The sequence below is a fragment of the Anopheles funestus genome, chromosome 3RL (assembly GCF_943734845.2).
Source record: "Anopheles funestus chromosome 3RL, idAnoFuneDA-416_04, whole genome shotgun sequence".
Lineage (NCBI taxonomy): Eukaryota > Metazoa > Arthropoda > Insecta > Diptera > Culicidae > Anopheles > Anopheles funestus.
Window position 1 is genome coordinate 13,380,834 of NC_064599.1, and position 26,126 is coordinate 13,406,959.

The window sequence follows — 26,126 nt, forward strand, 5'->3', positions numbered from 1 at the left end:
GAACATTACGCTTTTGATTGGATAATATACGTTTAATCGTGCTATAAACATTTGGACTTAGATGGCAAGGCGTTCGGGTGGTCTGACTCCATCAGTGCACGCTCTCCAATGTGTCAAGTATGAACATTTATAGCATCAAGTTGTCTAAATCCTTGAAGGGCATTGTATTGATGTGCAAAAAAAAAACTTACCCCCCACAACGGCGAACACTTTCCCAACGCAACCAACGCCGATGGACAGCTCAATCCGTTTTTTTGTTAGCTCTACCCCCCCGTCGTCCAGCGGAATGCAACGAAACCACGTTCTCCCAATAGTGCGAAGTCACGCGAAAACAGGCAACCGCCGCACCGGAAAACCCATAATTTGGATGGTCCCCTAAGCATATGAACGCACCGGTGCACCGGTTGGCAAGTGTTTTCACACGTCTTGCGAACGATCGATCGGTGATCGTTCCACCGAAACGTTCGCAGCAAATCGAACGGAACTGGAAAGGAAGGCATTGCAAACAAACCACCGTCGACCATTGGTCTTTTCCAGTTGTTCGTTCGTTTTTTGTGTGTGTTGGACACATCGTCACATCGGCGGTTGTGGAATGGATTGTGGATTGTGGATACGAAGAAACATAATTAAAATCGTTCACCAAGCAGAACACCAATCGTACCATCTTGGTGGCCGTTTTGTTATGGTAGCCATCTATTCTTGAACGAAATTTTGTGAAGGACATTTGTTGTGAAACAAAAATGGAGTTTTGATTTATGTAGATGTTGTGTACAAAGGATGCAAGAAATGCACCTTTTTTGTCATCTGTCACAAACATTTCTACGAGTTCGTTTGCTAACCGATATGCAATCTACTGGACACCTTCACGATCGTACACGTGTTCAATTGTTCGAGTTCTAGAAGTGTTTGATATGTGTATAAAAAGTGCCACGCACTGCATCATCTCTCTCTGTGCAGGGCTCACGTGTTAGGCAACGTTGAGAGCTCTGTATCGTGAGAGCTCTTCAAAGAATGGATGTACCAAGTGGTACACGTGTAGTTCCACTGTTACCCATCGGTTGAAGAATATCATAAAAAAGTGACAATTTCTAAATCACACCCTAGTGCCATTGACCGTTTCTTATCGATTATCCTCTCATGGGGTAAGAAACCGTGGTCTTGCACGCATCCAACGTGCATCTGATAACCTCCCACCCCATTGGGTTTCGATTGATGACTTGGTCAAAGTTCACACCCGCCCAGCTGAGGCGTAGTTTAATTAGCATTTAAATTAATCCAGCCCAGCAAAAGGGTCCACACTGTCTGCTGGTGCCAACATCCAGCACACCCTTCACGCGTCATTTGTGTTGATAAATATTAATTTATCTATTTCCTACACATCAGCAAAGCGCGTTGCGTTTGGAAAGAAAATCTTTGTAATATTTATTTCTAGCTAGCGTACGCCACCGCTTAACTGTACTTTTCCTTACGAGTTCTGTAGTGGAAAATGAAGGGAAGGGAAAGAAAGAACATACGCTCTAATAAAACTTAATTGGCGTAAGAACACCTCCGTATATGCAAAACAGATTGTTGGTTATTACCATCGCGCCCAGAGCGACCGATCGACCGATCGTGCATATATGTATATATAGGAAGTTTTGCAAGTGTAACTATGTGTTTGTACAGTTCGCTCCCTTGTTCGCTCGCATGTTATCCGGTTTGTCTCCATAGCGCCAAACGATCGCCTTCCATTTAGCTGCCCGTTTTCGGTACGCACCATTCTCAAACTAGCGCTGGAAGCTACTACTCCATGCCTTCCTTATGCGAACCTCCCTCTGTACCCCGTAACGGTACAAACCCGGTTCTGCTAATAATCATAATTGAAAAATATTAACTTCATTGCAGTGGACACCGTCCGTCGTGTGGTTCTTTCCTACTCTAGCGCAACACCCAACCCAAGGTTTGTTGGTTATCGTGATCTTTTGACACAGGCGCTATTTACAAGACATGCATTGCAGTGGCAAAGCGAAAAACCGGATGAGGTAGACCAGCTGCTGAGGATCTCCGGTAGTACTTCCTTCCTATCTGCCGTGTGTCTGTATCTTTTTATCATGCTCATCACCGCAACACCATCAAACACCAACAGACAACATAGTACATGTGTGTTTGTATCTGTCGGAAGATTGGAAAAGGGTGGAAGACGGTGAAAAGCGTATACGGCTGTGCGTTTAGTCGTGGCAGTGACCTCATGTTGACGGAAATAGAAGATGCTGTAATATCATTCTACTTCTAACGGAATTGGTCCAGGTTTGTTTTTTCCTCCACCCTTCAGTTTTCTGGATCATGTTTTGCCCTTGCGGGAACTTCCGATAGAAGGTCTATTTCTTCGTTTCCCACCGATAGCGCACACCCTTACATCTGGTACGGTGATCGTCCAAAAGAACGAAAAAAACTTACTGTCCACCAACATGATAAGATAAGATTTGCTTGCAGGTCGGGGCGTTTTTTTGTTTGCTGTTGTGTTTCAACTCAAGGTGACGCTTTTGATAGCGTTCTTCAACTGTGCTTCGTGACCAAAGCAGCAAAACAATTACCAACAAAACATTAACCAAAAACCATCATTTACGGGCGGTGGTTTGTTTTTACTTTCCTTACTTTTTGGGGGAAAACAAACTCACCGAAAAAAATCGAACCGAACGCTATCAATCAAAAGTGTGATTGCGCGAGTCGTCCAATCGATATGTTTTAACGAACGGGCAATGGGAGGTCGTCGAAATCTGAGATCACCTTTGTAGCGTTTCGTTTGATGTTCGATTCGTTAGATGGAAAGAACGTTTTTGGAACGAAGGCATTGCCAATTATTTTTAATTAACACAACCCGATCAACCTTCATTAGCCTGTTTGGCGGCTCATTAACCTCTTGCACGAACTAAGACGTCACTGGACGTTGTACGAGGAGCGGGTGTCTTAGAAATTGTGATCGGGACAGATATTTGTCCCATTTTATGTAAATATACAGACCATGGGTAAACATTTAGCCGGAACTTTGTAAGCTAACGAAGAAGAATACCACATTACCGATCGATCGAAGAGAAATTCTTGGTTAGTTCTTGTAGTTCTCGTCGAAATCTTGGAACGGCCACAAATAATTAACACCACCAACGGTGGTAAGATGTTCTGCTGCAGCCCATAGCGTCAAGTGGGCACTTTGTATGCAATCCACAGCACATGGTAGAGGAGATCTTTCACGAATGTTTACCTACGGTGGATGTCTCAGCTCCAAAGCTGAATGATGGCTGCCGTATCTCAAGCATTTGCCTTTTCAGCAACATTCGTCCGGTTGGAATGTGGAGTTCAACAGTAAAAACGCCCCTGATATGTATGTGATGAACATCAAGGAATATGAACAAGTAATCGAGACAAGCACTCTAAGTATGGCAAGAAGAAATTTCCCGACCAACACACACACACACAAACGTGTAATGTTCTTAAGCGCAATGAATCAGCAAAACGATTATTACTGCCCTGCCGCAGCTTAACGGCTAGAACTTTGTATTCGCCGTACCTTCTTCTACTTCTCCACGAAAAGCACAAACCCCCTGCTACAACATGTGAAACGGTCGGTGTGCGTAACCGGATACGGCAGGGAATGTACCGTGAAATGAGTCTATGGGAAATAAAAATCTTTGCCCATGAAGTTTTTGAGCGAATGGTACGGCGATGGTCAAGGAACCAGGTGCAGTTTGACGCTTCCACGCGCGGTGCAATCGTTTAAGTTGCCGGGTACTTGCCGGTCCAAAGACCTTTTCCAATTTTGACCATACAGTGGTGTTTGGGTGGGGGGAGGCTTTTGCCCCAAAAATCTCTCCCCGTAAAAGAGTGTATTCCAAGACAGCAATGTGTACGTCTTATCTCATTGATCGATTGATCGGGGTTTTGTTTGGTTGCTGGAGCGGTGCATGTAGTGGTAATTTGTGGCCAAACCACCTGACACAAGTGCGTCATCCAATGTGAATTATGTTCTGTTTTGATAGCATCCTCACGGTGGAAACGTTAAGCGACTAATCGACAATCGATAGATGCGGCTTGGGAAAAGGTATATGCAGCCATCTGTCTTCTGGAGGTCTATTATATGTGTCTGTGTGTGTGTATGTGTCTTCTTAAGCAATTTTCCCTTTCGGAAGCAATGTTCCGTGAGTCATAAGGCCAATTGTTTACCGAGTGCAGAATCATTCTCGCGCTCGCAAATATATCCGTGCGCCGTTCTTATTCCCACGGAACATGATCGTAAATAATCGCCCGAGCGGTGCTAAGGACACGTCAAACCATCGAAATAAACCATCATTCACACAACACACATAAAAGACGCTGTCGGTTTGGAGATCGAAGACCGGGGTTGGAGTGTGGAGATCGGTACAATTATTCCATAAATTCGTTCCAATTCATTCCATTTTATTGCACCGCATTTAAGTCTTCTGTTACAGAACAGCAAAACATAACCCGAAAGCAAAAGCAAACGGGGAAAAAAAAAATCGTTTACGTATGAAAATTTACTCTCTGACAGCTTCCGGTCAGGAAAAAGATGGTGAATTCACATCTACACACCGTGGTGTAAATTATAGTCCCGTAAAGATATGACGCGTGAGATGGATCGTCTTCAAAAAGCTAACTAAAATCCACCAAGCTGTTGCACGCCGAAATAAAACAACAGCAACAACAACAAAAACCACGACTTTAATTTCCCGCGAGTGGGTTTTTTGGAATGAGATTTTGAGGGTGGAAATATGTCAGGAATTCGAACAATTTACTGCCACTGCGCCGTGTCAAGTGTGGTGGAGCAGGTTTCGCCAAGAAAGAAAGGAAAAAAAACGAATGTTATCTCGTGCCTCAGTTTTCCATTTGCCCAGGTTTTTCCCACCGGAATTGGAATGCAACCACGAAGTGGCACTTTTATTGCTTTACTTCGCATGTCTTCGGTAACTACACCCACAGACACACTCACGTGTGAGGCGCCCTTATTTTCCCAACCCTCCCCCCCCCCCCCCCCGGTCAGAATTCTAGAGGTTAAGGAGTATTGGGGACGAAGGGGCCAACGAGAAGGACAAGTTTGTGTTTTCCATACCTCTATAAGTGCCAACGGGGGGGAAAAAAAGCGCCACTTTGGACCTGCTGTTTCTGAAAAGACGGAAAACCGTTGCTTTGTCGTGTGGTTTATTGGCATACGTTCGGATTTGCGATTCACTCACGATTATTTGTGTCCACAAAATATGGGGTGGTTATATTTTCTTTTCCCATATCTTTTTTTTTTTGCTTTTGTGATGCCGAAAAAAAAACCAACGTTATGGAGCTCGTGAGCTGTACTGTAAACGATGCAGTAAACAGGCCTGGTGCCGCACAAATATTTCCATCCGTCACACAACGCTTCCTAGAACGCCGTACGCGATGCTGTTTTCATTATTTTTTCGCGAGAAAAAATTTCATTTCCCCGAAAAACAAAATAAAAATGTAACGCAAAAAAAAACATACACTCTTTTTAATCACCATCATCATCCTCATCCGCAGCTATTGGTGACAAACAAAAACACTGTCTTGATCAGCCGCCAGTGTGCCGGCATTTTTCACATTCACTTTGGTATGATTTGGAGTATTTCAAGAATTCATAGAACCGACCGCCACCAGGCGACCGTTATATGATACCCGCGTACTCTCAGTAAAATGGATGTAAAAGTGTAAAATGCATAATCATAAAGATTTGCGCTACGAAATATGACTGTAACTGTTACGAGACAACAGCAACTGTGAGAATTTGCGCACACAACAGGTAATGAATATATCGCATTAAACCTACAAGTAAACTGATATCGAGATGGTAATTTGGTGACGGGACTAATGAAACGAGAAAATCATGAAATCCGAACCATTTTCCTCTATTTCGAAGAGCAAAGACTGATTTTATTACAAAAATTATGACCCACATCGGAAAGCGTCATAAAACTACTGGCCAGTTTTCAAAACAACGGATTCAAATTTCAGTACCGACGAGATACGAAATGTCATCAAAATGATCACAAAACGTTGATCTTCACTTTTGCAAGGGACACTTTGGTTTGGGATTAAGAATTTTACCTGCATTTAGGTTAGTATCATGTAGCCTTTCATTACTTAATCAGCTTAAGTAGGAACGGGAACCAAATTCCCTTTTCCGGGTGAGTGTTTGCGTGTGTTTTTCCATACATGCCGTCCACTTGCTCGGCCATCATTCGGGGTTTTGTTTTTCACGATCACCTGTCGTGGGCAACGCTGTTGACATGTGGCTAAAAATAGTCTTTCGCCCATCATCCACCCATCTAGCGAAAACCCATCCCACGATATTACGACAGAATGTTTCCCTACGTCAGCGATTTGGATGGAATACGGAAATTGTGTGACAAACTGTTGAATCTCAGTATTTTGTGTTTTTTTTGGGTGGTTGAGTTTCGAATCGGAGTACAGCGAAGGAAGAATTCTAAAGAAAGGAAGGAATAAAGTTTTTTTGATTTTTTTATCTAGTGGATCAATTGAAGATTAAAATTAAAGACTACAAATGTGAGTTAAGAAAACGTTTTCATAGAATCGATTTCAAATTGTAAAGAATCGAAAAAGTAAAACAAACTCCAGTGATATCTCTAAATATTCTACTTCAATGTGTGAAGAATCGAGAAATGGTTGCAAATATCTCACTTCAACTCAGAAAACCCTGTACTAATAGTTTAGTGGATTTTTGAGTTCTCGATATCTTACATAAAGTTTAACTTTAACATGGATACTGCCGAGTCTTGCCACTTAACTGTGCAAAGCATCAAGAAACGGTTCCAAATTTCTCGCATTAATTCGACATTCAGGACAGCTGTAACGTCACGATCAGTTTCCGTCCCGATCGATCTCACCACGTAACGTGCGCCATCATCTTTTCTTCCCCATAATTTCCCGTCTGCATCTGCTGTGACAGAATAATCGTGACCAGTGTTAGCACATGTTTTTTTTGCTTAAATCTTTTTCTTAACATTTCATCCTGTTTGCTACGTTCCAATATCAACTTGGTTGTTCCATTCTTCCTTACCGGGGCGCTATCTTTTCCCAAACAGAAGACCTTTTGGGCTAATGTTGTATATAAATTAAGAAGCTTGACACACACACACACACATACAAACACAACTGTATCACGTCCCTTCTTCGAACGCATAACGGCTTGCAATTCATCACACGCCGTTTGGAGTGTTGGTTGAGTTGAGTGGAACGGAAGCTCCACCGCACACAAAAACGCAATTCTGCCCGCGAAAATGTACCGGACGGAAAATGTGAAAATGAAGAGAAAAAAAAAAGCACGCACACTCAGACAGTATAAAACCCTTGCTATTTTCGGGCTCACGGAGAGGACGCACAAATGAGCGAATCGGGTGGTGCGGAATGGGGTTGGCTTAAATATAAAATTAATTTAAATTTTAATTCCCTACAATTTCACCGTTCTATATAGTCGGTTCTACGGGACTGTCATGCTTCTCGCTTGCCTTGTCACTGTTGTTTTGCCAAGTGTCAGTGAACGAATGTGATTTCAATGCAACGAATTGAAATTCATCGACAATCGCACACCGATATCCGTTAGATCGCACAAAAACCGTCTTCCACCGTACGTCACCGTTTTGTTTCCTTTCTTACTGGTTTGTCTGGTTGGGCATAAAAATTAGCTCGAAGGATGCGAAAACGATGTGTGAAGTAACGCGCATACAAGACGTTTTGCATTCGATATAAAACCCAAATCAGTTGAAATTAAAATCTTCTCGCAAACCGGCCATTTGCACCGCTACACACACGGGGGTTTACGTATGTGCGTGAGACATCATGGTCGTCTGCATGGGGAAACGGCAAGTCAAGTGTGATAAGCAATCGAATGCAACAGAACATGAGACACAGGGGAACAAGAGACAACCGCCGGACGGATGGCATTTGAGCCACCCGTTTGTCGACGGATAAAATTCTTTCCTCAAACGCTACTGACGAACGCACCGCGTTTTTTTTTTTGCTTCAAAGACCCAGCATAATTCGTTCCCAACACCAACACACCCATGATCGTTCGATGGAAGATCGAGTAACAACCGTCGGGAAGAGCGCGTTAGGGTATTGTTTTGTCTTGTCGTTTGGCGCGACACGGATGCATCCGATCGCGAAAACCTACACCCAGCTCCATTCTTGGTCGCTGGTTACGTTTCTTTTCAACAGCCCTCCACACACTGATTGGCATTTTTTTTTATCGACGACGACGATGCCGACGTCGGCAACGATGTGCGAAAACGATGCAAACGATGATGAACGTTGGTTTGCACTAGGTGACGAGCGGGAACGGGAGAATTTGCAATGATACAAAACTGCAACATCGAGATGGCCGGAATGTATGCACCAAGCGGCAAACGAAGGGATACGAACGGTAAGACCAACGGATGAGGTGGTGAAGAAGTGTCTGACAAAAAAGTCCAATCAGTTTACCAGCTTGTTAAGGGAGTAGCGCGGCTCGAAACTCATATTACCCGTGAGTGTGTGATCGCTTGCGATCGCTTGCAAACGTCAGCAGACGTTGCTTTCCGGCAGAACCATTTTGCTTGCACGCATCTATGCGCTTCGGCGCGGTGTAAGCAAATGGTAAGCAAACAACAAAAACAGAGAAAGAAACGAACTACAAAAAAAAAAACAAAAGAAAAAGGCGAGATAAAACAACAACAAAAAAAACAACGATGGCAGTACAAACAGAAATAAAAATGCACACACGCTTTGCTAGAAGAAAAAAACGCGTTACTGTGCGATCGCACACGTGATCATGTCGCGAGGCAAGACGCACCGCACGTCACACACCAAACCACAAGGCTCAAGTGTTTGTTTGCTGTGCGCGATTGTCTTGTCGTCAAACAGTGTACCGAGTTGGAAGATGTATTTGGTCTTTCCGGCTGTAGTTTTGTTTTGCGTTTGTTGTTACAATTACCACTTGAAATGTGTTGTCAGAGGCCAAAAAAAAAGGTTTTTTTGTCTACTTTTTGTTTAGTAGTAAATTGAAACAGTGTACATCTTGATGAATAAAAGTAACAAAAAAAAACGATAAACAGTTAAATGCGTTTTTGTTTTATTGCTGCCTTACAAGTGTAAACATAGAGCAGGAAACTTGTTTCCCATGCATGTGTGTTTATTAAATTGTTTTATATTTGAAAGTTGTACATAGCAAACGAACTCCTTTTAGTAATTTTGTTATAAATGAAACGGAACATACATACATGTCAGTTGTTTCTTTTTTATACTAAATTTCTAGTGAAAGTCTTCAACAATTCTTGGACGTAACATTTTTAGCTTTCCTTAATGTTTTTTCCCATAAGCGAGAAGAGATGTTCAAGTCGTGCGCATTTATGGAACGGCGGGGTCTGGATGAGATTTTGTACTGGGATGGCTGTGTAAAAAACGCGAATCATTACCACTATCCTACCGGGCCGTCCAATTAGCTTGACGCAAAAAGCTCTATATAAGCTACCCTAGAAATATATCGCATCCGATCATATGAGTAGTCAAGTGAACAGATCCAAAGTTATTTGTACGGAAAGATGATACATATTTTACACAATAAACATCTGAATACTAAAATCGAACCTAAGATGACGTCAAAGATCGCACCGGATGCTGCCATTGAGAGTTGGGTCACGAGGCACTCACTCCGTGCGATGAGTCAGCGACAACCCAATTTTTTTTTTTGGGGCAACTGATTTTTGGTACCTTCTTTTTCTTTCCCACCAGTCAGCACGCAGCGAAAATGGCAACCGGCAAAACACATTGTGTACGATGACTAAAAATGGACGAACCTGACAAAATCAGCATTGTCCAAAACCCCTTCTCTGTAAGCGTTGTAACCGCTCGACGTCCACCGGTAGCATGTTGCAAAGTCGTAGCTAGGTGCGTCCTCATGAACATCTTCTTAGACGATCGCTACCGACTTGGCAGACGTCGTGGTAAAATGAGTAACGGGTGCTGCTAACACCGTAACCGTTGGCAACAGTTTAGCATCTCCGTACCCTGTCTCGTGCACTGGTTGGCGGCACAAAATTTTGGCAATTGCGCACTCGTATCGTCGCATCCTGCAAAGCGGTAGGTTATTGAGTCGGTGTGTCGGTTAGAAGACACTGACCACGGTTTCGGGGCGCTTCCTACGCGTCCGTAGAAAGATGCGATCGTCTGTACGCTTGAAACATGGTGATGGTGATCGTCAAAATTTGGCATCGATCGAACGTACCGGTGCTGCAGTGGTACGGTCGCGGCAAAAACGTTGCCTAAACTCGCGTATATACACCGCTAGCGGTGAATCATCCTTGGGGTGCGCACTACAAGAAGCAAGGGTCGGTGTCGGCATGGTGCCGAGTGAAAATAAATCAAACCACCCTGGTCCTGGTGCTGGTTGGTGTTTGGTACAGCGTGCGTCGTGCGTTTGCTGTTTGCTCCGGTAATACACTGACGTTATGTAGTAGGGAATCGATTCTACTCCCGCGCATTTCCCAGCCGTTGGTTTTTGGAGCCACGATCACTCCACGGTGCGTGATTAACGTCTCTTTCCACGGTCCCTAAATGTGGTGATCGCGGTACCGTTTGGAGCTGTTTGTGGCGCGTCGGTTGTGTACCGGTAGTAGTGGGCAAGCATTAATCGTGCAGGCGTACCGCCACCCGTGCCGAACGTGAACGCAGTGTTGGCGCTCTAACACGCTAAATTTAACTACAGCAACGCACAGCGGTGTGGACGGTGGGACTTGCCGGACAGATCAAGCTAGATCCAACGTTCTAACCTATTTCTCCAACCGCAACTGACCAAGTGTCCTCCATGTTGTATGTTTTGATGCCGAAGATACCAAGTTTCCGAAGATACCTTGGATATTGGGCGGCTCTGGTACAGACGAACGCGATAGTTCGTGTATCATCGGTGTTTGTACACTGCTACAGCAAATGTGTGGCACATGTGTGTTATTTCGCTCTTTGATACTGATCCGCTGGTACACAGACCGGAAGTCTCAGCAATACCAAACCCACACGGTAGGTCTAGGAGCTAGACGCTCGTTCTATTCAACCAGTGGGAGCAGTGGGAGTTTCTTTATTTCAAAAAGCGACCAACGTCCACGTGCATATGGTTGTTGGTCGAATATCGAAATGTGCTCTAGGGCGTAGACCCCCAATTAGACGAGTGTTGGTTTTGGAGACCTGCAATAGCGTGAAATCTTCAACAAAAATTACAACAACAACAAAAACACCCCGCACTTACCAAGAAAAACAGTGCGATATTGATCAACTATAAACATATGTTCGGTGTAAATCTTTCTTCAAACGATCACCAACCGTCGTACGTCCACGGTGACGATCGTGCATAGCGGGCTTGTGCAGTATTTCGCACAGCAGGAAAGCACTTTAGAACGGGCGCCGTTTGGTTGCCAGGAACCAGGAAGATAACTTCCTCGCAACCAATCCAACCCGCTGCCCATCCCACATTAGACAGTGGATTTGAACGGGGCAAAAAGGATCGTCCGATGTACATGTTGTCAGATTTATGGTAGCTTTCACGGCGCGTTTCAAGAGCAATTCCAATTAAATTTAACTTTCATCCGGTCGGTGTAATACCGTACCGATCTGCCACCAAACAAACTTATGCCAGTATGCATGTATTTTATGGTTTGTTGAGGTGGCATTTTCTCGTGTTTTTTTTGCTTCTGTTGTTGCTTATCTTTTTATTTTGTGATGTTCATTACCGATTCGAGATTTGCGCCGTTTGTATCGCCCCATCTCAGAAGGTTCGTAGGTGTTGTTGAAGGGAAGGGTTATGTTTTTTGTTGTTGTTAATTCTATTTGATTTGCTCTCTTTTTGCCACCCCCCCCCCCCCCCCCCCCGTCGCCCCCCTGTATTGGCGCTACCGGTTTGGCTGAGGTAAAGATTCTGACCCGAAGTGTGTGTGTGTGTGAGAGTGTGTTGTTTAACGTTGTTTGGCAGCGGAATCCGGTGCCACTTGAAATATGATCGGCCATCTCAATCAAAGATCCGACCCCAAAGTACACGTGGGTACGTGGGTAAATGGGAAATGGGGGGCGGGGGAAAGGGTGGGGGAGCGGAGTGTTTGAGAAATAAACTCTCGATTGGCCGGATCGGAATGGGCGAAAGCACTCGCGAACGAATGGTGGCCGGCAGCCAGCCATAGAGCGATCTGGTATTATGTCAACTTTAGCGCTGAGCGCACCCCGGAAGATTTATCGACAACCGGGCGGAAAAAATCTCCCCCCACAACCTCCGACCACCCCTCGGCCCTGTGTGCGGGTGTGTGCGTGCAGAAGAGTGTTGCAGTGTCCGACAAGCTTGCGGTTGAAAAATGACCGCTATTTCAAGGATTGATAAGTGGTTCTTCTACCGTTCTTTTCTCACTTCCCAGCCAGACCGATCCTTTCTGCGATCAGGTCAAAAACGGTGGATTTCCTTTCCGCCGCAATCCTAAAGTAACTGGCCACGCAAGAAAGGGTACCTTAAGACATGGTTCTTGATGAAGTCTTGCATACAAAATGGCCAAGGCTTAATCTCCTCTGCGTAAGACTTTCCTTTCCCTAGCCGGTCGAGGAAGTGCGTCGCCGACGTTTGGGGGTTTTTTTTTTCTTTCGGCGAAAAATTAGATTTCTATTTCTGACACCGCCGACCGACATCCCGAATCCGCTGAACCTCAACCAGCGTTTCGATCTCTTTCAAACCGAAAGGACCCAACGACCGTTCGCCAACATTGCGTCCGCTGCCTGTCTACACCGGTGCGCTACTTGCGTTCTGGTTCTGGTAGGTCATTAGTCAACTCTGTCTGTCCCAGGGCTGATAGCGTATGCCGTGGCCCGTCTTTGTGGTTCGCGATCGTGTCTCGTTGTCGGGGGCTCACTTCGCCACCGAACAGAGCCAAACCAAAAACTGCACGTCTCACAGGCGGGAAGTTACGCCTGTTACCTTTAGATTGCTGTTTGTTTGATTCGCTTACTACTCGCAACCTCCCCCGGTTTTTGTTTTTTTGGCGTCGGAAAGGTGTGTCGGTTTCGATTTGCAAATGGCCCATCTTGAAACCGAATGGGCCGCGGCTGTGGCGCGAGCCTAATGGCCTCTGCTACTCACCAAAAACCCATCCAACGGTCAGATCTACCCCAATGTTCGCCCAAAACCAAAAGCAAATAGCCGATGCACTTGCTAGACTACAAACAGGTTGTGCGTTGTACATTTCCCTTTTTTTCTGCTTATTGTTGTCATCTTAGTTCTTTGTTTTGTTGCTAACATCCACCTACAAGCGTGGCGGCAAAACAACCGCGATCTGAGCGTGCGGGTCGCCCGCGTCTAAAGGTAAAGTACTGTAAGACGTTAGGCGGAGGCGAATCATCTACCCGTGGCAAACGGCCAATCCCATCGGACGGCGCGTTTCGTTTGGTGACTTTTATTTTTATGTACAATTTGTCATTCAACTGGCGCTGGTTGGCGCCTTCAAAAAGTTTCATCAACACGGGTCCCCGATAGTGACCAAAAAAAACACACACACATGTGAGCTTTACGGTTGGATGATTCTGCACGCCCTATGGAGATCGCGCAGTGATTTAACTCTTCCGTATTATTTAATTAGCCAGTTCCTGAACACAAGAATAAGCTATTCTTCTTATTGATTCTGACTTTAAGTATGTTCATACGTGCAACCGTTAAACTAGCATATTAAAAGTATTCTTAAGCATCATTCGCACACAGTTGTCATAGGTTTGATACAAACTAGTCAAATAAAAACAACCGAACAAAAGACACATGCCCAAAAGATGGATGATCGCGTGCGCGCTCGATCGGTCGCTACGCTCGTCACCGATGACGTCCGACATCCTGCGCGTTCCGTTCCATTGCTGCACATCGGCACAACATCGGTTTTGATAAGTTGGCCTTCGAAGCGACTGAACACTGAAGCGCGAACGACAACGCTGATCATCATGCGTCCCGATGATCCGCTACTCTAGAGACACACAGAGCGCGTTGTGGAGCAGAGTGTACATCCTCCCAGTTTTGGTCGTATTTTGTTCCATTTCTGTGTCGTGTGTTCCGTTCCATCCACTCTGTACCAACGGGGGGTGGGTAGGATACATCCTGCAGGGTGGAGAATTGTCGTTAGCTTAGCCGAATGGGTGTTTAAATTATTTTTAAACATCCCGCCCGACGCTTTTCTCCGTCACACCCAATCGAAGCGGAACACGGCGAACGAACGCGATCTAGAATTGGCCGTTCTGGTGAGGGCGAATCTCGGGAAATAGACGGTGCAATAATGTCCCGCTTAGTTGTTTGGTTCCAAATTTTGCAGACGAACGCCTAATCTTCACCAGACTTCCCGAAGGTTAGACGACAACTTGGTGGCGTCCCGAATCGTACATCCACATTATACGCCCTCTGCAAAGTCACTGGTAGATGGCGCTTCGTCTGACTCTGCTTCAAGTGGACGGCATGCGAACGTGAACGGTGCAGAACGGGCAGGTGCCCGGGTCCGGACAACCGCTTTGGTGAAAACAAAACACTTCAGCCACTCTCGAGTGTGCGCCACGAACGCCTGCGCATAAGTCGTCCCGCCCTGATTCACCGACGAAGGACTACACCGACAGTGTCTCGCGTATGTGTGCGTAACATACGTACGGGTATGGAGATCATGGACATTCCAATTATAGCTCGGGACTGCTTAATGATCCCGGCAGCTCGTCCCAACGGTCGTACGCAGTGGTGTGCCAAGCGCTTAGCCGTCTGACGCCCAACACGATTTCGCTGCCAGGTCCTGTACATGTCTCCCTAATGAAGTTTATGATTTGCGCAAAACGATATTGCGACAGACGGAATAAAAGCGAACCCATAAAGCTGTCGGTTGCGGCGTCCGTTAATGTGTACCAAGTTTTGTCTTGCGTTCCCGTTGCTGCAGGCGGCCTAATCCTTTCGGAAAGTGGACACAATCAAGGACTGGATGCGCCATCATGTGTATGACCCTGAACCGAACGGTGACGGTGGCGTTACCTGCGTTACCTTGAGCAATGTCCCGGTCTACCTGTTTCAGTTCCATTCGGTGGGAGTAGGTTCCGGGAACTATTCCCACGATGGGAACACCAACCCCAGGAGGGGCACTTCTCTTAAGACGCAAAGGAACATACACACAGTCTCATATCTCCGTTGTCGATGTTTTTGGCAAACTGTGCATTTCCTCTCACGCGGTCCGGAATTTCACGGCGTGAGACGAAATAAAGGAAAGACAAAACCTCAAAACCTTAGAAAAAAGGGCTTTTTTTTTGAAACACACGGATATGTTTTTATTCTTCATTCCTGGAACCCTAATTGAAATCGAAATCGAAACGAAACTATACGGGGCATTTATCTTCGGTACGCCATCAATCGGCCCCGGTCACAAGGTTTTGTCCGTCTGCTTTTGCGGCCTGGTTGTTAGGTAAAGCAAATGGTGAAGTATTACGGATCCTTACAAAGCAAAAACAAAAAGGCAACGAAGCTCATTGCAGACGTCTCCTGGAAGGATCACTTCTGTTCTGTCTTTTCTTCCAAGCTCTTTACGCCTGTTCCTTTTTGCTGTATATCCAATAAACACAGACAGCAAGTTGCCGCAATCAAGTGCGCGCCATCCTTCCCGTCACACTTGGGAAACCAATTTGCAGACGATGTAGATTTCGTCCTCTTGTCGTCGCTCTTGTGTACAATTTGAATTTGTTAATGGGACAGCATCGGTTCCGACGACCAAGCGAGAACTCTCGAAAAGCTGTGAACAGTGACACCGCCGTTAAGAGTGCGATGCGTTGTAAGTTATTGTTTTGCTCAAGGGTTCAGTTATGTCTGCCTGTGTTTTCAATTTGCTGGCACAATTCCTAACTCATTCATAAATATATTTCTTTTTAATGCTTTGTTTGTGGTTCTCCTTTTTGACACGCGGTATGTATTGTGAATGGATGTTTTGAAGCGATTCTCGATAGAAAACAGGAGGGTTTTTTTTTCATTCTGTTACTACTGCAAGAGAAGTTTATGATTCCATTCAGCAACCACATCGCATGGCCTCGCTTGCATTCCTTGTGACATGGGGAAGCAATCGAAAAAAAAATCCCAGGTTTGGCCAGGAAAGCTTCATAATGAATGCAGCCTTCGGCAAAAGGCTTCTGTTTGCATTAAAAAAAAAACATAGCGCATTGCTGCATAAGATTAGCAAAACTTGTTGATGCTGCAGTGTGACACTGATCGTTCGGCTCAGTAAACGTTACTGAGCACCAAGAATACTCCCGGTGCATACAAGAGATCAAACTCTTCCAGAGGTGACTGGAGCAAAACGTAAACGACGCGAACAGTCGATTGGGGTTTGCGTAATAATTCGTCCAACTGACTACGGAATACCTTGGTGCTGCAATGTGAATGATCGTGAGATAGCGTTGGCATCCATCGAGCCTCGCTGTGGTTCGACTTCTGCGACATACATGCGGCGTACTTTATACGGCAATTCGGGTGGGGAGCCAGCAACAGCTGGGTCTATCCATCGGCAGTTCGATCGATCGTTAAACATTTGTTACTGTTTGCTGAACCGTTCCAGCAAAAAACATGACTGCACGAGAGCGACCTCCTCTTGGGTTCCGATGCGAGAAGGACGGTTTTATTAGTTTTGCAACAATTATTTCTAACAGCTTGCCATGAGCGTTACCGTGCGGCGATTATGCGCTACAAACAGAAGTTGACGGGAATGCCCACGCATCCAATAAGCATTTATAGTATATACAGCGAAGCAGAATTATAATGTTTTGCCAATGTTTTATTTTTCCTTGCCTGCTTCACCGGATGATATGACTCGTTTGGATCCAGCTTCTGCTGACATGCTGTTTGACTCGCTATGCCCTTCTCAGCAACCAACCCATCTCAGCTGTGTGTCCTCGTCCAGCTAGAGTTTGCGCAACCACAGACTACGACGCTCAGCACAGAACAACAACAACACCACACACGAACACGTAGAGCGCGATTGCTACGGCCCTCGGTAAACATAATCCGAACAACAAATGCCGGACGTCACCGGGCTGCGTCCTGCATCCTACGGTCCACTAAATCTGATTCATGTACCTATACAGACCGCGATGCTGTCTGTTGCAACAGCAACCAAAAGTGACTCCGGGGCAACCGGAGAAGAATGCGCGCCTAACGCTTTCCAAAACTCCCAAATCTGAGTGCGCTTTACTTGCGTCTGTCTGGTGTGGTGGTTGCTTTTTTTTGCGTATGAGTTAGCAAAACCCTACTTCTTGTTTATTAATAGGTAAATAATCATAAACGCCACGCTGCGGTTGGTACGGGCCGCCTCCAAACGTGCGGACACCATAATCAGGCGGGGCGGTGGTTTTTTTTCTCCTCCCCTTCTTCCATGTTCCTTCCTCCTGTTGGCGGAGTACAGCTTCTGGGCCGGTACAGCTGCAGTTACGGCGCAAGATATGGAACACTTGGTACATGCCGCGTGCTAATGCTTTAGTGGGCGCTGGCAAACTGCGTGCATTTGGTATGGTTTATGTGGGTCGCGTGACACAAGACTTTTCGCATTCGGCAAGGCAGCGACCCATTAGTCCAGCTGGTTCGTTAGGCATCGTTCTTGGAAGTGTGTTTTTTTGGGGCTGATCGCTAGATTAGATACAGCAAGTTACACGGCTAGATAAAGAAGCTCGTAGTGTTCGAAAGTTCATTCGCCACTAAAAAAAAAACGTGAAGCTAGAATATATCTTTCAAATTGAGTTGGCGTCTTCAAACCAACCAATCCAGCAAAAACCCGGTTTGGAAGGAAAAACACCCAACAAACGTATACACCGCTTTATGACTACATCACCGGCAACCTACAGCCCCGATCTTCGGTAGGATCTTTGTTTTAGTACGTATTTCTTTTTTTCGTGGTGCTGTTTTTTGTCCGCAACGAACGAAATGACGCCCTCCGCCCGACCCGGCCACCCATTTGGATCGGTGGGCATCCCGGCCGCGCTTGTGTACACGCCTGCAGGTTTTTGGGCGGCGTGGTGCTATTTTTGGAGTTTCGTTGAGAAAATCTAAAACTGAATCAAGGCACTAGAAACCCCCCCGTGTACGCAGACACACGCAGATCCAACAGACGGGGTGCGCATTTGCGGCTGGCTGTTTCGCGGTATAAACACCTTTCCCGTTTGCTCCCGTTTCCCTATCGTTCCCTCGATGCTGTTGTGGAAAATCCTGATCATCAACCTTCCTTGTGTATGTGTTTTCCTCGCTGTGACGTTTTTGCGACGAGTGGTGCTGGGACACAAGTGTGGCCACGATGCGCGTCGGTACATAATTTGTTGTTTGCCGCTCTCGATACGTTTGCAATTAATCTTTCAGGAAGCAGGAAACAGGGCGTACCATAATGTTGGGAAAGCGTTGTTCAAGAACAATATGCACAAAAGTGTCACTTTTGTGACGATATGCTTATTGGCAGCGTATGCACACTTCTTCAGAGTGTGTGTGTGTGTGTAGGGACGTTCATCATATTGAGGCCCATCGCCTACGCATTCTATTCTTGGGCAAACTGTTTCGTACGTCTCCTCCAATATTGGGATATTTGGGGGAAAAATGGGGTGTAGAAATGGTGCTTTATTTAATCGTGATCGTGATCTGTACCACGTACAGCTGTCTGATTAGTTAAGGAAAAAGGTATAATAAGGTATTGTTAATAGTGTTGGGTGAATGTGATTCAGATTCATGAATCTGAATGAATCTTTGATTCATGCTAAATCTTTGTTGTGAATATTCATGAAACCACCTTGAATTATAAATCCTAAGAGTTTCGGGATAGGACGATCATTTATGGTGATCTCTCAACTCCCCGGTCAGTACTTTTGGAATAAGTCCAGGAATAATAAAAGATTCATGAACCTTTCAGGATTCATTTCAATTTATGGCAATTTCAAAAATATTTTGGGAGCCGGCTCACAATTTGAATGACTCTTCACTGAAGATTCATCTGAATGACTCTTTTCAAAAGATTCAATAAGCACAACATTAACTGTAAAAAAACCATAATAAAAAATGAGAACCTATTCCTGTATCATCCAGATCCAGAGTTATGACATTCAGCAGACAGTACACTGCGGCCCTTTGCAGCTTGTCGAAGTTGGTGGTTGTTTTCGGTACAATGGAGATGAAACTAACAACCGTAAATGGTGCATGTTTGCCAAGCGAAAGCAGCATCAAGTGTGTATTTTCGCTTATGCAAAAAGCAACTATACATGACTGCTTTAGCTCATTAGCGATCGCTCGCAGTCTGATTGAATCTGATGGAAAAGTGGAAAATACATTTTTTATCATAAACCCATCAGCAACGTCGGAAATGTATGGTGCGTGTCTAATACCGTGTATCATAGCACACACATACACACACACACACCAAGCGGAAAATGGCAATCTTAATCCAATTAAAAGAAACACACACACACAAAAACACCCCATCTCAGCGGTAATGAATAGCGAACGATATCAGCTCATTAAAGGATCACGATCGTACGTGCGCCAATGATTGGCAAACATTGATTTTCACTTTGCATAGTGTCATCGGCACGTTGCCGATACACCAATTAATACGCACCAAAAAATTGTAATTAATCCTTGATGCTGTGATGTTAATCGATCGTGCCATTTCCATTCAACCGTTGGTTGGTGAAGGAAAACTCTTACCGACACGCCAATTACCTATCCCCTAACTATCAAACAGCCATCCCAGTAAAAGGGTTTTAATGTTCTCTTTATCGCTCATCCATCAAATGGCAAAAAGAAAAACAAAATAAAAGAAAAAAACAACAAAGTTTTACCACGATCCATCGTGTCTGATCGATCGAGCCCACCGACGTGTTAGATCGGGCCGTCGTCGCTCGCTGTACATAAAATGCGTGCCGAGCAGTTAGTTGTTAATTGATTTATAATATACCTTATTTATTTTTTTCATCACACTGCTTTTTCTTTCATCGGTCCCATCGTATTTGTGGGGGCCCGCAATAAAGCAGGGAAGTGAAGGAAAAGTAGAAAACCCACCCAAAAGCTTATGCCATTATCGGGCATACGATCGTTTCGGGGTTGGGGGTAGTGGAAAAGCCTTACACGGCGTTTGGCCTGGCCGATCATGCTTCCGTAACGCCTTCCGACGGTTCGGTGGCACGGCGCCCGATTAGTTTCGATTGTGCCAAGATCAATCCTCGTTAGTGATTGCAAACGGGCACTCACGCACGTGCGGGCACGCGTTCAATATAAATATCATATTTTCATTAAAAAACAACAACATCGAAACCTCTTTTCTGTGTACACGGTCGTGTTGCCGGTCTTGGGAAGCATTGAGATAAACATTAAGCTACACGAAAACTATAAACCGTGACTAATAAAAGTCTAATACAACCTATCTTAAATCCAATCCATCATTTACGGTGCAGCGAAGGTTGAGATGCAGTGGGAGAGCTGTTTTTTTTTGCATGTCTAATGATATTTATTGCTAACAGCAATTAATGAGAAGCTTGAGACACATTAAAGTTGGCATATAATTTATGCAATTTAAATTACAAGAGTAAACATACAGGATGAATTTGATCAATTGTCGAGACAGTGCACGTTTTCCAGCAAAGTAATTACAGAATTTGAAGTTATTCAAATGTTTCGAGAGAAAATCGCCCAAAATAAAAAAAAACTTTTTTGGGTTTAAGCATTAAGATTAAGAGACCTGAGAATTCATTTGGTTAAATAGTTACAAGTTTGCGGTACAAAAACAATCAAGTACTTTACAGTTTGTTCAAATTTTCCTCAAAAAATACCTAATTTGCTTCAATTTGCGGTTCAAATCAGCAAAGTACACCCTCCCGGGGCACTAATCTCGAAGAACTCGCTGGTATATCCGCTGGATAACGATGGCTTCTTGTAAATAACCGTCCAAACCGGGTGGTGGTACCTCGTTAGACCTTTATCTTTCGCCTGCCTTGCGCTGACGGTCGCATTATCGGCACGTCCCCGACAAGGTTCATCAGCGAGTTATCGCGAGGTGCGCTCCCAGGGCGCCTCGGTACACCGTACCCAGGATGCCACGGGCACCTTTGAAGGAACGGCTCCCGGAGCACGTACGCCGATGTGAGGCCGGTCAAGCGGTGGCTTTTCTGAGCGTGCCTTCGATTCGCGGAACGGATCAATGCAGCTCCGGGTTGAGGTGGCTTTACCTCCTGTACCCGTCCAACTCCAACTACCCTTCCCACAAAAGCCCTTCGAGAGGGTCGATTTAGCACGTCGAGTTGATAGCAGAAGGACGTTATATCGGCCCTGTTACCTTTTTCTTTCTTATTCCCTGCTGCGCGCTTAACTGTTGATGAAACTGAAACCGCTAATCTTGCGATGTTTTACAGACACTGCACTTACTGCATGGAAAGGGGATGTAGAAAACTGGGAGCGATTGGGAAAGTAAAGGGGTGACTCGTTGCAGATGACTCTTGATGCATGTACGCGTGATTCAGCGGTGAAATGGCACTGTGTGGCGCTTTTGCTGTTGTGACGTAAGGCGCTCCGGATAGGCACGTGGACAAATGCGTGGACCCGGTGAAGATGATGTCGCTGGAAAGCTATCCAAATGTGTCGTTGATAAATGAACCTGCCGCCGATGATGAGGTGGCCGGATGACATCGTGACGCCTTGCAAGCTTCATAAGAGTATCTGATAAATTACATCGTACATCGCTAAAAGCGTATTATGGATCAATCCTGTTCGGTTCATCCCACTCTACGTGAAGGTGTTTTTTTCTTATTTCTCATCATACTCTAGAACACGATAAAAAAACCACCACAACGAACAAAATAAATCGCGCACAAACGCAACACAAAAAAAAAAACAAAAACAAAACCCAGTAAGCACACGGCGGAAGTTGAAACCCGTTCCCGAAGGACGTTGTTGAAATAATAACAAATGAACAGAGAAAATAAACAAATTACCTTCATTACCGCTGCCGCCAACAACCCAACCCGGTGGCTTCCAAGTAGAAGTCGCTCGGTTCGATTCTAACCAACAAAAAAAAACCGCTAGCAAACGGAAACCACAAACGCGTGTGGACGGTTTGGCGGAAGCCACTGTAAAGCGGATCGTGGTGTACCGAAACGGAATGGGAGATGGGCCGATGGTAGAAAGGGGGTAGATGGAAAGCATCAACTTCGCACGATCAAAACCCACTCCCGAAAACTATTTGCAAACAGAACAACAACTAGCAAGATGGCGGGGTTTGAGCGAACGCGAACAGCATGTGGAAGAGGTTTTGAAGGCAAACGATCGTTGATCGTGTGCGGTGAAAATGTATCACGATCGGGCAATAACAACAACGGCGATAAAAGTGGCCGAGGGTGGTGTGGCAGCAGCAGCAGCAGCAACAACAACAAAATTGAGTAAAAAGTAAACGATCGAAATCGAGGGAGGAATCGAAGAGGCACACACGCGTCTCCGAGCGGGAAACTAAACATGGCGGCCGGTTGGCTAGTATTTAGGCAGCATCAGTAGAAGCGGGAGTAGTAGCGTATACCGAATAGACTAGGTTGCCGATTTTTTTTTTCATTTCGATTCGGCAAGGTCCGGCCAATCCGTGCCGTGCAAGAGAGTTGTGTTGCAGTGTATCTTCCTTTATGTGTGTTTTTTTTTTTTGTTGTTGTCGTTGTTGAACGCTGTTTTGTTTTTGCCCTTCTGCTGCTTTGCAGTGGATGAGTCTAAAAATAAACTACCATTTCACGCGCTTTTTCCACCAGTCTGTTTTCCAATCTACGCACTAGGTAAGACACCGGTGGATGGACCTTCCCGGCTTGTGGAACTTGGTGGTGTAATGTGTGGAAGGGAATGGGCTGGTGGCAGATTGTCGGCTGCCTGCCACAACCACACAAGGAAACGTACAGTTTTGGGGGTATTGAGCCCGTGTTGTTCGCCAACGAGTGATGTTCGTGGTTGATCGCTACGTTTCCAACGGTGCGTAGCTAAGGTTCTTTGCCAGGATGGGTCTTGGCCCGTTGGTCCAGCCTGCTGCCCCCGATACGCGATCGCGTCCGGACGGTATGTCGGGAACATAGAAGTGGCGACGTCATCGATGTTGCCAGACGATTAAGACGTTCGGGTTTGTTTTGCTTTCCAACGCGCGCTCAACATGGGAGGGCAAATCCCAGCATTAGCCAGCTAGCATCTTAGCGGCGTTCTAGGGGCGAGAGACCGTTTGCCGAATCGTCCGTGTCCGTGATTGATTTATTTTACCGCCCACACCTCAGAAGTGAAACCCTGCTGTGTCCCACACACTTTAAAGCAGTGTCGGCCGAATCGACATCATGCTGCTTGGTTGGTGTTTGTATGCTCATCTTCATTTTTTTTTTCTCTTCTCTTCGATACGATCTGCCTCAGATCGATGTAAACATACACTTACAGGGAGAGTGGGTGTAATAGTGTTGCCCCAGGCGATGGAAATGATTTTCTTAGGGCGAACCGGATGAATGCTAGTCTGGGTAGGCCACCCGGAATGATGGCATTATAGAAGAAGGAGTTGAGAATCTAATTGGGTTTTTAAAATTAAAGGCAAAATAGTAAAAACATCGCGGCGGGCTAGTTACGCTATGCAAAGGATACCGAACTATCGAATCTTGAAAATTCTTGTTGAAGAATTTGAGATCACTTATCTCAAAACACATCAAGTATGGTGATCTGGAGGTCTAGATAGCTCCAGAAGAACCAGCGTCATAATAATTTCCAACTCTCTCGCAACAAACCAACTCCAATAAGCAGTTCTAGCTGTAACCGTTAGTAAAACAAATTGTACTTCGAGCTTATTGCGCACATTCTATATCATAATGCTGTTTACATCAGCTCTCTGCATCTGCCTGTTAGTCCCACTTATAACACACTCAGTGACTCATCTATTATGGCAAGTGCAAAGTGTTTCCAATGAAGAAGAAAAAAAAAGCCGCCTGTCACTATCTGGCTTGTCTAAACGACAGTCTTACCACGTCTTACTCGAGCGATCGATCGAGTGCAATTTTCTCCGCACGGCGGTGCGGAGGCCCTTTCGATGTGAAAAACACCTGCACAAACCGGTACCGCACATTTTGCATTCCGATGGATATGAGCCGTCCGCCCTTCATTATCGGGCGACCTTGTTGCGGGAAAAACCCAAGCATCACCGGTGGTCACCCCGGGGGGTGGCCGTTTCCATGTGCCTCGGGCAGAACCCACTCGTAATGTCAACAGTGTTCACCGGCAGGGCGCTCTCAATTTTGTGCCCGATGTGTAGTTACACCATCATGCCATCGTTGGTCGATGTTTACAAACAGTCTGTAACCAGGGCGACGGTGACGTGAGTTCCACTTTCTAACGATTGCACGCGCTGCATTTCTTCTTCCCACAGCCACAACACAAGAACGACCACGTGGGAGGACCCGCGCATCACCGCCATGCAGGAAAGCCTTTTCCAGCAGCAGTCCAGCGTAGAGACCCTGTTCAATACCGGCTCCCAGACGTTGCTCAGTCCCACGATCTCCTCCCCGACGCCGACCAACAATGGTGAGTAGCAGCGTTTCTCGAATTTCCCCGGGTATCCTTGAGATTTTAACGACTATCCTGTAACCGTGGCCACCGCCGCCGGGGATTAATCCATGAAATCATGGGTTTTCACATTGCGTAGTGAAGTGTGAAGTCCTTTCAATCTAATATGTGTACCACCTAAATCCATTCCCACCTCCGCCCATGCAATCCCATTTTTGTGGTACTCGAGAATGATAATGGAACTCTCAAGGAAATCCCTTTTAAATGTGTACCCAGTTGATTTGATGTTCTCCTTCCCTGCCACGCAGGATTTGTTTTTAAAATCTTTTATTAACTTGTTGCACTTATAAAAAAGAAATTAAAATCACTGTATAAAGAAGCGATCCTCCAGCCAGGATCCATGTGCACTGTGACTAACCTACGAATGATAACAGATGAAAGTAATACGATAGTCTAAAGAGAATCGTTAGGAAGAAAAGCTGATATATTCGTAAATCACTGCAGGTAGAGCAAGTGAGTGTAATAGAAAAGTAAAATTTATGTTTTCATTTTCTTCATGTACAGTTTCGATAAACGTTTTCATTGGTTTACCATTCAAACATCAAACACACATCGTGACATTTTTATTGCCTCTTATCGGTATCGTTTGCTTTTTTTATGTGCTTGTATATTTATGGATAGTTCATTACGTGTCCATCGTACCCGAATTGCTCCGAAAGCGTATAGATAAGGGGCTTTTTTTCATTCAACTTTACTCACTATCTCTTACTGGTGGACACTACGCATTGATCATTCATTCATGTAAACCGGAAGTAGGTCACCATCGGTATTTTTTATTACCATTTGCATTGTCTTTCGTCTTTAAATAAAGCTACTTTCGGCACAAATCATACACACATGGGGATGGTTTTCATTGTCCGTCTGATGGGACACTGAGCACCAACAAGAGTTGTCATGACTTAAGGAAAAAAAATGAAGCCAAGTAAGCCAATTACCGTAGCAAAGAAGAAAAAAACGATTTGAAGGGATAGTTTGTCAAAAGTTACAATAAAATGTACAGCAAAACCAGTCCATAATGATAAGACGTCTGCTGTAGCATGGTACACTGAGTAATCTTATTTTGGACATGGGTTCGGATTGGTGTTATTGGTAAATTTTCTTAAGTACTGGAAAAAAGAAACGACAGCATGGCATGGGAATTCCAAGAAGAAAAAAACATAATCCCAAAATATAACCATTTAAACAAACACCCCAAAACTGTCACGTTCGCTATACACGTCTAGGAATCGGAAATGGTCTCACCAAGTCACCCTCACGTGTAAAACAGTTCCGAAGCGCAGGTATCCCGAAATGGTTCCCCTGAGTAAAATATGACCCTATATGGCCAACGTTCTATGTCGCCTCCCGAAACGTTCGATCGTTATCGGAAGGCAAATATCGGAGAGTCGTAAAATTCATTCATCAGTCCGACCGACGACCACCTTACATTCGGCTTCCGGTTCCCGTGTTTGGTTGATGGGGTCACTCGTAA

At 45.2% G+C, this 26,126-nt stretch overlaps 1 protein-coding gene across 4 annotated transcripts in view; it reads left to right on the forward strand.

Annotated features, from left to right (window-relative positions):
- The window catches only part of LOC125771460 (transcriptional coactivator YAP1-A), a 38,417-nt gene that overhangs the window by 5,247 nt on the left and 7,044 nt on the right, over positions 1–26,126 (forward strand). For all 4 annotated transcript variants that reach the window (XM_049442108.1, XM_049442110.1, XM_049442109.1 and 1 more), the window contains one exon: positions 24,459–24,613. In XM_049442108.1, the coding sequence (XP_049298065.1) occupies positions 24,459–24,613 (155 nt within the window). The remainder of the gene's footprint in view (positions 1–24,458; positions 24,614–26,126) is intronic.